This window comes from Alosa pseudoharengus, unplaced genomic scaffold (assembly GCF_046254945.1).
Source record: "Alosa pseudoharengus isolate Yale_2024_CS ecotype anadromous, Long Island Sound unplaced genomic scaffold, YU_APseudo_1.1 YU_APseudo_1.1_scf_4, whole genome shotgun sequence".
NCBI lineage: Eukaryota > Metazoa > Chordata > Actinopteri > Clupeiformes > Clupeidae > Alosa > Alosa pseudoharengus.
This window is the reverse complement of record NW_027468774.1, coordinates 44,103,332-44,115,117: the sequence shown is the minus strand read 5'-3', so window position 1 is coordinate 44,115,117 and position 11,786 is coordinate 44,103,332. Positions and strand designations below refer to the sequence as shown.

The 11,786-nt window shown below is 45.5% G+C and overlaps 1 protein-coding gene across 2 annotated transcripts in view; it reads right to left on the bottom strand.

Annotated features, from left to right (window-relative positions):
* Window positions 1–6,198: 6,198 nt before the first annotated feature.
* The window catches only part of spag9a (sperm associated antigen 9a), a 32,787-nt gene continuing 27,199 nt past the window's right edge, over window positions 6,199–11,786 (bottom strand). For both annotated transcript variants that reach the window (XM_076266526.1, XM_076266527.1), the window contains 6 exons: window positions 11,402–11,550; window positions 10,550–10,721; window positions 9,959–10,072; window positions 9,298–9,474; window positions 8,782–8,925; window positions 6,199–8,497 (listed from right to left, as the gene is read on the bottom strand). In XM_076266526.1, the coding sequence (XP_076122641.1) occupies window positions 8,379–8,497; window positions 8,782–8,925; window positions 9,298–9,474; window positions 9,959–10,072; window positions 10,550–10,721; window positions 11,402–11,550 (875 nt within the window). In that variant the 3' untranslated portion in view covers window positions 6,199–8,378. The remainder of the gene's footprint in view (window positions 8,498–8,781; window positions 8,926–9,297; window positions 9,475–9,958; window positions 10,073–10,549; window positions 10,722–11,401; window positions 11,551–11,786) is intronic.

The following is an 11,786-nucleotide window of genomic DNA, read 5'->3' as shown; positions in this document are numbered from 1 at the left end:
CCACAGAGCAGAGCAGTCTGGCTGGAACAGACCGCCTCTATCTGCTGACCAGCCCCCCCACCCCCAACATCTACGCTTGGACAGGAAATGCTCCACAACTACACTGGACGTCGTACACTTATAGCCACCCTCACACTCACACACTTCACATTCTATCAGAGACACACAAGGGTATACACAAACTCACGAGTCACACACTGTGGCATTCTACTGGACCCCCCCCCCCCCTCCTCCCTTCAGCACATTCCTAAAAATACCTCTCACCTGGGGTTGTCGTGGCCATGAGTTCAACCTTTGCCTTGTTTATGCTCTCTCCCACCTCTTCCCCTGAGACCCTCCAGCTGGAGAATGTCCTGCAGCGGAACTCTGGAGTGTGGAGCCCCCCCCCCTCTCTCCCTCTCTCTTCTCTCTCTCTCACACACACACACACACACACACACACACACACACATACACCCCACAGCGGTGGTGCTGTGCCTTTAGGTCTTTCTCAGTGTGTAAAGTGCTTGCTGTGGAGGTGCTGCCTACTGCTGCTGCTGCTGAGGCCGCTGAGAGGACAACACAAGGCCATAGGGAGGATCACAAACTGATAGAGAAGAGAAGAGAAGAGAGGAGAGGAGAGAAGAGAAGACAAGAGAGGAGAGAAGAGAAGAGAGAAGAGAAGAGAGGAGAAAAGATAAGAGAGAAAAGGAGAGAAGAGAGGAGAGGAGCGGAAAGGAGAGGATAGGAGAAGAGGAGAGGAGAGAAGTAGAAAAGGGATTGGCAAGGAGAAAATAAAGATGAATAGAGTAGGGGTAAACTGTTGTAGGAAAGAGGAGAGGAGAAAAGTAGAGAGGAGAGGTGGACAGAAGGGAGTGGGGAGAAAGATAGAGGTGGAGGAGAGGAGGGGATGGATAGAGAGGAGAGGCGAATGGAGCGAAAGACATGACAGGATCAGAGTGGAAGAAGTGAGTATGAGAGCAAGAGAGATAGAAGAGAGGAGAGAACTAAGAGAGGAAAAATAGGTGCGGCAAAGAAAGGAGAGAGAGAGAGAGAGAAAGAATTGGCTATTGCCTCTTGGCAATACAAATTGTATTTTTTGTCATGCCAATAAAGCTTAATTGAATTGAATTGAAAGAAAGAGGGGGACAGAGAGAGGAGTGCGCGCGTGGAGAGCACTCTTGCTAGTACATTACAGATGAGCATCTGGGCTGGCCATGGAGCCGAGGAACACAAGCCTGTGAAGAGCCACTGTGGCATGATGGGGGATCGGAAGGGAAAGTGCACACATGTTTGCTTTAGCACTCCAGCTAAAATAGAGTCCTGTGCAGCCTTGTGTGTGTGTGTGTGTGTGTGTGTGTGTGTGTGTGTGAGAGAGAGAAAAGTGTTGCCTGTGCATTGTGTTAGCAACTGCTGTCGTCAGATACAGGAGTGTGTACAGACACGTGAGTGGCATGTTCTCTTTTCACACACACACACACACACACACACACACACACACACACACACACACTCTTTATCTCTCTCTCTGTCCACCGGAGGCACCTAGCTTTGCTTATCTATGACAAACCTTTTTCTTTTTAGTCATTCTGCCACCTACTCACTGCAGCTCCCTCTCTCTCTCTCTCTCTGCCGCTGCCCCATAACAAAGCCTCAGGGCCAGCAGACGATGCTCCTCATCCTCACACATTAACATGGGCAACACACACGCGTCCCCTGAGTACCAGGGACATACAGAGAATGTGAGGCTCATAGCTTGATGTCATGACCATTACATAAAGGAGGAGGTGTGTGTACTAGCAACATGTGCCGCATGGAGAGAGGGAGGGAAGTGAAGGAAGGGAGGATGAAAAAGAGATAGACAGAGAAAGAGAGAGTGTGTGACAGAAAGAGGTAATGGGAAACCTCATATCTCATAATTGAACACAGGCTGCAGTGCCCCCTATCTAAAATTAGCACAACGAGCAGGCGTGACCAGACATGGACGTCACACAGACACGCATTTACACGCAGACACGCAGAACCCCCATACAACCCCCCCCCCATCCCCAGCAGTGTGTGTGTGTAGCGCTGTGCTGACAGAGAGCAGCTGGCCCGCTTACATAACTGCTGCCTCCCTGAGAGGGGCGCAGTGCAGGCTGGTGCAGCACTGCGTGGGAGACTGTTTGATTTCCACCCCTCCTCCTCCCACCTCTCTCTCTCTCTCCACCCCCCCATACTACCCCCCACTTTCTATCTTTATCCCTCCCAATCCCTTTATGTTCTCCCCCTTGCTCTCTTTTCCTCTCCTCTGGTTTAACATCAGCATCTTTTTACCAACACACACACATACAGACACACAAACACACACACATATACTAATGCATGTACCATCCCTTTGTGTTGTGTACATTTTCAGTCCATATGTGTGTGTGTGTGTGTGTGTGTGTCTGTAATGTGTGTGTATAGGTGCACCTCCTGTTCAGGCTGGACATGGCTAGTGGTTGACCATGAGCTAACAACATCAGCACACACAGGACAGATCGTAGGCAGCAGATGACGCAGAGGTAAACAGAGACACAGAGAGAGAGGGAGGGAGAGAGATGGTAAGAGAGAGAGAGAGAGAGATGGTAAGAGAGAGAGAGAGATGGTAAGAGAGAGAGAGAGGGAGAGAGATGGTAAGAGAGAGAGGGAGGGAGAGAGATGGTAAGAGAGAGAGAGAGAGAGATGGAGACAGAGAGATGGTAAGAGAGAGAGAGAGAGATGGTAAGAGAGAGAGAGAGGGAGAGAGATGGTAAGAGAGAGATGGAGACAGAGAGATGGTAAGAGAGAGAGAGAGATGGTAAGAGAGAGAGAGAGAGATGGTAAGAGAGAGAGAGAGAGAGAGAGAGATGGTAAGAGAGAGAGAGAGGGAGAGAGATGGTAAGAGAGAGAGAGAGATGGTAAGAGAGAGAGAGAGAGAGAGAGGGAGGGAGAGAGACAGAGAGATGAAGGGATCTGAATGAAAAGACAGACAGGCAAGTGAAGAGGCAAGGCGCGCTGCAATAAGAGACATAAGAGGCAAGGCGCGCTGCAATAAGAGACATAACAGAAAAGACCAACTGATAAAACAGAGAAAATGAAAGAGTGACAGAAGAGAGTACACAAGGGGGGTGGACAAAGATAGCAAACAAATTGAAATAAAGCCCAGCACAAGACTTTCTCACATCTTTCTCTCTGAGAGCAGTACCCCCTGAGGGGCACCGGCGGCGCTGGCGAGGCGTGACGAGGGACAGGAAAGCGTTAATGTGCTTGATCCTCACCCTCCCTTCAGTGTGTGTGTGTGTGTGTGTTGGAGCTCTGACGTCAGCAGCTCGTCAGACGGACCATGCAGCCTGTCGTTTTTTCAGGACAATGCTGTGTGTTGCCTACTGGCATTGTGATGTAATTTCATGGAAGGCATTCCTCCCTCCTCTCCACATCCCTTGCTATTAGTGCAACGCTGCCTCCTGGCGGTGAAAGAATTCACTCATCATAAGGTAAAAGGAATGCATTGTTAGCCATTGCATTTAGCCATTTCAATCGTGGCCATTTAAAGGAGAATTCCGGTGTGATATTGACCTAAAGTGTGTTGAAACATGATACCGAGTGTGAACGTATGTCTCATAGCCCATCTTGGCTTGTCCCCTGCACTCCAAAATCTGGTGCTAGTTAGCCGATGCTACCAACAGCTTTTTCAATTGTGGTGCTTCGGCATCGGGCTAGCCATGCAAATAAATCACTGTTTTACACCATTTACGAGGCTCAATGTATCTCCACACTTCATTGGTAGACTTCCGAGGGCCCTGACATTTAAAACGAGACATTGAGAACTTTGAAAAAGCACTAGTAGTTTACTTACAAGACGATTTATACAGACAGTATCTTCACGAAGTTTAGCGTTTGCAGCCATCTTGAATTTAGTCACGATAAGTCGAGCGACGAGTAAGAATGAACAGGTATGATAAGGGATCAGATTCCAAAAATAATTCCGTGGAAATGCATGGATTCCAGTTGCTGCTACTGGAAGAAAGAATAAAGATAAGAATCCCTTATCATACCTGTTCATTCTTACTCGTCGCTCGACTTATCGTGACTAAATTCAAGATGGCTGCAAACGCTAAACGTCGTGAAGATACTGTCTGTATAAATCGTCTTGTAAGTGTAAAACAGTGATTTATTTGCATGGCTAGCCCGATGCCGAAGCACCACCATTGAAAAAGCTGTTGGTAGCATCGGCTAACTAGCGCCAGATTTCGGAGTGCAGGGGACAAGCCGAGATGGGCTATGAGACATACGTTCACACTCGGTATCATGTTTCAACACACTTTAGGTCAATATCACACCGGAACTCTCCTTTAAAGACCCTGTAATCAAAAATTGCTGATTTTTTTGAAAACACTTTGTAAAGGTTAGAAAACTTTTCCTGATAACATTAAAAGACTCAGAGACTGTTTGTAGTACTAGACCAACCGAATTACATATTAGACTTACATTTGACTAATTAGCCATACAATTATCATATTACATATCATAACACTCAATTGAATGGATGAAGTCAGATGTTGTAACTGACTCTTAGCCTGGGGACAATTGCAACCCTGAAAAGGGACATTAAAAATACATTACATTTAATGTAACGGGTTTACGAGTACCTTTTGCTTTTTGCAATTACAATTGTCATATGCTAACTATATCACTATTGCTATAACTATATCAAGTCAACAAATCAACTAACTCAGTTTTGATTCATTTCTGCACAGAGGACCATGAGTGTATGACAAAAATAGCTGTCATTTAATGTCATGTTATTTAATTGTGTATTTCAGATCATATCAAGAACATGCAGTTGTGTTGTTTGATTAAATAAAGATAAATCAAATAACAATAACCCAATTACAGTTCCACTAAAATTACTTGGAGAACGAAAAAAAAAAAAAAAAAGGAAATATTCATTAAAATGGAGTATATAGCATTTTGGAACCAAACTCTTTAAATGTTGAAGCAACTTTCTTTCTTGCTGGTGGGTAGAGGGTCTAACTGAGCATTTGTCGTACAAGTATCATCGGAGCATGTGTCTTTTTTGCAGGAAAAAGCCTTGTTGCAACTGTCCCGTCTCCCCAACTGACTTGTGGAATTAAACCATTAAACAGGAAATGGTTGCACACATTAAGGCCCGGTTATACTCGCCGCACCGGACCGGTAGCGCGACAACGTGACGTCAAAATGACGTAGATCTCTCTGGCGCGCCAGGGTTTTGGCCGTGTAGCCCACGGTAGCGCACCACTCATTTTTTTTCAGACGAGCGCGACAAGGCGGAAACAGGAAGATGGACTAGTTCGAGGGCAAGCGAGTTGCAGTGTTTTGTTACAGTCGTGAATTTTTAATAGTTTGCTGGATAAGTTAACAAAGTTACCAGTCAGAGTTGCAACACATGGAATTAAGAGGAAAGAATAGAAACGATTTATTTTCAAACAAAGGATATCTATTAAGGCCTGAACAAAATCTCTTTCCACTTCAGGAAATTACACAAACTCAGCCAGCTGCTAGCTAGCTAGCCAGCTAACTAAACTGTTTAAATGATTAAAATTTCCCTCAGGATGACTAAAGTATCTATCTATCTATCTATCTACCTGTGCGCACACCTCGGAAACTAGATGATAATGATGGTGGTAGTTGTGAATAGTAGCAACCAAAGTCTGAAGTACCATCACAGAGGCTAGGTAATAGCAGAGCCCGTGTTTCTTAATGCAGCTTCTTCTGCTGTGTAGCCTAACGTAGTTAGCGTTAATCTTTTCACAACAGCGACACCTCTGTTCAGGAGAATATTGCAACTAGTGTCGTGACCACGTGGCGCTTCTGTGACGTCACATTGTCGCGCTACAGGTCGGGTGCGTCGAGTATAACCGGGCCTTTAGTCATTGGTTCCACACTTCATGTTTCCTATTTGTTTTCCATTCTTCTGCTCTACACCTGAAAGGAAAGCCATTAATCAGGCCCTTGTGCCTGGCACTTAGAATGAAATCAAGTCTAGAATAGAGCATACTGTATGTCCTTTTCCTCTTTGACAACAAATGTTCCATACTGAACCTTTGGGAAAACTAGGAACCTTTATAGGTACTAGGAACCTAAATGCCTTCCAAAGACCTACTGGGATGCTTACGGATTCTTAACACTCTATCAGGCGGAAGTAATGGCAGCAATAAGACACGAGTTCTCATGAGATTTTTAATAGACTGTTAAAAATAAGGCTATGATGCTGATTTAGCAAACATGGAAATGACAGGAACCGCAGCAGAGAGCACAAGTCACTCATCTGCTGTTGGTCACCCTGCAAGAGTCAACGAATCGAGTAATCAAATGAACACACACACACTCTCACTCTCAGACACACACACACATGCTCTTTCACACTATCTCTCTCTCTCACACACACACTCCACTCACTCTTATGAACATGCCACATTTTCATACACATGTACACAGACATGTCCACCCACCAAAAAAACAGGTGGCGACCAACAGGAGTTGAAAGCAGTAACATCACACTGCAGTGATCCCATAAAAAACTGACATGCATAGCTTTAGTACGATGACATGATGTATTGTTTCCACGTTCTACCCACGAAGGTTAAATATGCCCACTACTTCAGGTTCATGATTTTGAGTTTGTTTTTTAAAGGTCGTTTTTTTTGTTATTACAACTGACGTGAACCACACCACACAATGGAGTTTGGGTGTGTTTGAATTCATACAATATTGTTCTAGAATATACTGTTTTTTTGGAGTGTATAAAGTTTTACATTCTGAACCACCAAAGTTCATTAAGAAAAATAAATACTGGAATGGCAACAACACGATATGAAACTTCATTTTTTTCCTTTTTTTCCTTCTTCATATCAGTTACAAAAGAAAAACAAAATAATTTTGCAGATAGGGTCTTTCCCCTATCTGGTTGTTCATTTACAAAAACAGGAATCAAGCATCGGCCTATTCCACATACTCGTTAGGGATGCCTCCTACACACACGGATTAAAGTGTCTCACAGAAAACCACCGATACAGAAACATAACCCACGAGACTCCAACACAGATCATTCCTAATGAAACCACTCGCAAAGTGGCTTCAAAGTCTCATAAAATGCACAGGTTGCCACATTAAAGGAGGGTACCTCAAAAGTAGATTAAGACGTTTGCAGATGCTCCCTTAGTGCTTTGGAGAACTAACTTAAGGTGCAACGTACAAAAGGAAAAAAAAACGGGGTCACACTAATATTCCTTTCAAAGCAAAGCAAGTCCCTAAAGTGTGGCCCCGTAATACAGACACCCCATAGGAGTCCATGCCATTGCACAGAGAGAAGTGGAACAGGGGAAGAGGAACTAGCTAGGCTGCTGAGTAACATCATGTCCTTTGGTAACTCTGTCGCGCAGCCTTTCTGCATTGAGTTCCTAATGGTGAGGGGAGGACACGGTTATGTGCATGCTAACGGTTTCCTGACGGGCTACGTGGGGTTTTCTTCACGCTTGCTTCTTCTTCACAAAGTTTCTAAAGTGCCGACTAGAAGACTGTTTACAACTCAAATGAGCGTCTCCACATAATGTGTCCCTACAGGTCTACGGCAACGCACACAAACATGACGGCAGCATACATATAAACAGGTAAACAAACTCTGGTATGGTGGAGAGAAAAGTCTCGTCAGTGAGGCACAAGCATAAACACGCACACATACATACATACATACATACATACATACATACATACATACATACATACATACATACGTACATACATACACACATACATACATACATAAACACACACACATTGACACTGATACACACATATGTACAAAAATATGTTTTTGAGAAAACAACAGAGGGGTCGAATAAAGTAAAATATAAAATAAACATTGCCAGCCGACTTCACTGTTCCCTTTTGTTTTTGTTCGGAGTGTACACTACGTCATTATGTCCGCCCCAGTCGAGTGTGCAGTACTAGGCTGGCCTTTACAGTAACTCCTATAACTACCCTTGCCCTGCAGCCACAGAGCATTCTGGGAAATCAGAGCCAACAGTGGAAGGACATTTCAGTGGACGGAACCACCCCCCCCAAGTCCCCTCGTCGGTCCCCTACCTAGTAAAATGCCATGATGAGTCATCGACAGACCTCAGCGGCCATAAGGGAGAGTATGAATGAACATTAATAATCATAATAATAGTAATAATAACGCTCATAGTAATAATATCAGTAATAGTAATAACAATGCTAAAGACAAAAGATGGTAATGAGGGGACCGTTGAAAAGGTGTGTGTGTGTGTGGGCCGTGCAGGCTTTCAGGGGGTTGAGTACTTTGTCGAACCCAAGGTTGAGGCAGGGTGGGGGGGTGGGGGCTGTCGGGGCTTTCACTCGTCGCCCGTGGCAACCTGCCAGACAATGATGTGGCTGCGCTCGGTTTTGGAAGCGCCCTCCGTTCGCATCATGGTGGAGTCCAGAGGCTCGTCTGTGTCCCCTCCCTCATCACCTGGGAGCACGGGCGGGAGTGGACATGCAGAAAGGGTGTGAGGGACAGCGAAAGAGAGGAGAGAGGGAGGGAGGGAGAGAGAGTGAGTTAAAAATCGTCATGTCAGATGTGAGTGTGTGTGTGCATCCGCGTGTGTGTGTGCATGCGCGTGTGTGTGTGTGTGTGTGTGTGTGTGGTGTGTGTGTACGTGTGTGCGTGTGTGTGTGTGTGTGTATGTGTGTGTGTGTGTGTGTGTGTGTGTGTGTGTGTGTGTGTTATAAACGTGGGTCTTTGTAGCTGCTCACCCTGTCTGAAGTCGATGTACCCTTCACCGCCGCTCATCACCAGCATGTTCCGGGGCAGCTGCGGTTTCTGACCATCTGACGCTGGGGCTTCAGAATCTGCTGGGACCAGCTCTACACCTGCTGAGCCAGGGACCATCACTTCACCTGGACAGGTACGCACACACACACACATACTGAATCAGGAGTGAGGAGTGGTGGGTGCTTGTGATATAGAGGGAGTAAGTATGTCTGCTGCTGGCCTGGGATAAGGTATTTGTGTCGATGCTCTTACAGTTCAGTATCAGGGCCAACAGAATGTCCCTCAGTTGTCAATGTCTAACCAATCAAACCTTCTTTAGAGGACATTTTTGAACGGGGATTTGTTTCAGTACTTTGTATTCAGACTGAGATACTGTGCCTTCATATTGATACTGGCCTCTAAAGAACCTTCTAGTCCCTCATTAAGCGTTGTGCAGTAAATGTCATGAGAGAACCCGAATGAGACTTAAATGGCAGAGCTCCCATGTTAACACTGACCTGGCACCGCCACGAAGAACTTGACTGCATCTCGGTGGCCATGGAAACAGAGCTGAGCGTGGGCCATGGAGCAGTAGGGCACGAAGGAGCCCGGCGTGCCACTGTCCGCACTCTCGTCTCCGTAGAAACGGACGGCGCGGCCAGGCCGGCTCGGGGTGCCGCTGGCTGATTGGTTTCCTGGTAGAGAGAGGAGGACACATACAGTCAGTCTCCCCCTGCTGGACATGTGTGACAAATAAAAAGAACCCCAAATGGAAGTGAAATTTATCCAAGGGGTCTAATGGCCTCATTACATCAAACAACTTTGACAAAATTTGGGAAAGATTCTTGAAAGACCCAGTCAAGCTTTACTCAAAAGACTACAATCTTTCAAGAATCTTTCCCAAATCTTGTCAAAGTTGTTTGGTATAAGGAGACCATAAGTTATAAGCTAAGAGCTTAGAGAACCACCACAGTTATGCTAGTAGCATTAGCTAAATAGGCAGCTACCATGAGAGCCAGTAAAACAAGGGAACAACAGACAGCCTCAATCAGACAATTAAAGACAATCACATCACCACAACTGAAGAAACAAAGGTGACTGAGTTATATAATCGTGTGTATGTTTGACGGCCACTCGTGTGTAAATGACCCCAACCCCGGCTCCTCTTATGGTTCTTACCGTCGGAGAGGGGGATGGAGATGATGACGCCGTTCCCTGTGCCAACCCACAGCCGACTGCAGGACACCATGAGTGCTGTGATCCTCACAAAGGAGAAGCCCAGTCTGCCTGTACCTGAGAATGACAGCAGCGGCTCAACCAACAGCTACCAACACAGTAAAACTTCTGAAAGACTTGTCATCAAGGCATTCAGCATGTAACAGGAAATGTACACAATGTGCATACCAACATTCAGTATATCACGTTTAAAAAGCAATCTCACATGGTTAAACTACTTTCTTCATAGTTATCTCTTCATGATGATCTGAGGTATTAAACAGTACAAAACAATCAGATCATACAGTATTTGAATGAATCTAATCTGGGTTGAAATATTAGTAAGTAAGAAAGTAAGTATTTTATTTGTATGGCGCTTTTCACAGATAAAATCACAAAGTGCTTCACACTACATAAAATACACAAAATAAGAATAAAAGCTGGTCATAAAATACACAAAATAAGAATAAAAGCAGGTCACCAGAACGTTAATATTATTAAAGTGAATTATTATACTAGGTTGTGTGTTGCTGCGGGTGAGGGTGTCCTCTTTACCGAGCATCTTGCTGACGTAGGGCTCGATGTCCACGTCCTGGAGGTGCTGGAAGGTGTGGGCATGGAAGAGGCGCAGCGTGGAGTCCAGTCGGATGGACACCCAGATGCCGTCCCCCACCCATGCCAGCTGTCGTACCTGGCTCTCTTTACGAGGGTGGGCATCGAAGGATTTCTGCAAGCAGAAGGAGGAGGAGGGGCTGTGCATTGATATGGTGTGCTACTGCTGCAGCAGCATCACACTGCTCCAAATCTCACCGTCAGCATCAACAGCATCATTAGCAGATGCTTGCTGTGCTTTTCAGAGTGAGGTTCAATCACAACTGTTTTAGTAATTCCTATTTTTGACCTCCTCGGGGACCAGAGGGTTGTGCAAAATTTGAATTGCAATTCCGCCTCCTGCTACCTCAATTGAAATGCAAGTGAAATTCAAGAATTGAATTGCAATTTAAGAGCCAGTTTCAATTCATTTCTGGAATTTTGCACAACCCTGGTCGGGGACATTTGACCTGACTACTGTCCCATCACATCCAGATGAGGTTAGCATGACAAGTGTGTGCGATTAACAACACTTATTGAATCCCGAATATTGGTTCTTAGGATCCAAACCCCTCAAGTCTGGTCAGGTCTAACATGTGGGGGTGAACAGACGTGTACCTCTATCCTCATGCAAATATGTAATGAAGTGATGTTTCGGGGCAAGCTCGGAGCTACGTCTGGTGCGCGGGCTTTGCTTTTATTGTTGTGACTTTTGCTTTTGTGGGATAGTAAAGTTCACCTTGACCTTGACTTTTTGTCCAGCACCCTAAACGTAGGCCTGAATGTGCATGCCTTTTGTACACTTTTCAAGTTCACCTCTATCCTCATGGCCTTGGGCTGGACGATGTAGATCTTGTTTCGGTAGCCGCACCACACCTTGTCGTGGACCACGGTCATGCAGCGAATAGAGTGGTGTGGTCGGCCCAGGTCCAGCAGGTGGTAGTTGGTCAGGTCCCACTGGCAGTCTGCAGCAGGGGTGAGAACACAGGACATAAAGCAGAAACACACACACACACACACACACACACACACACACACACACAGACACACACACACACAAACATACACACACACAACACACACACACACACAGTAAGGAACACAAAGCAATACAGTAAGGAACAGAGCATATGCAAACAAACACCCAGACTGAGAGCTATTTGGAGAAAACACACAAAAGCACAGACACAGGAGGTCTGCT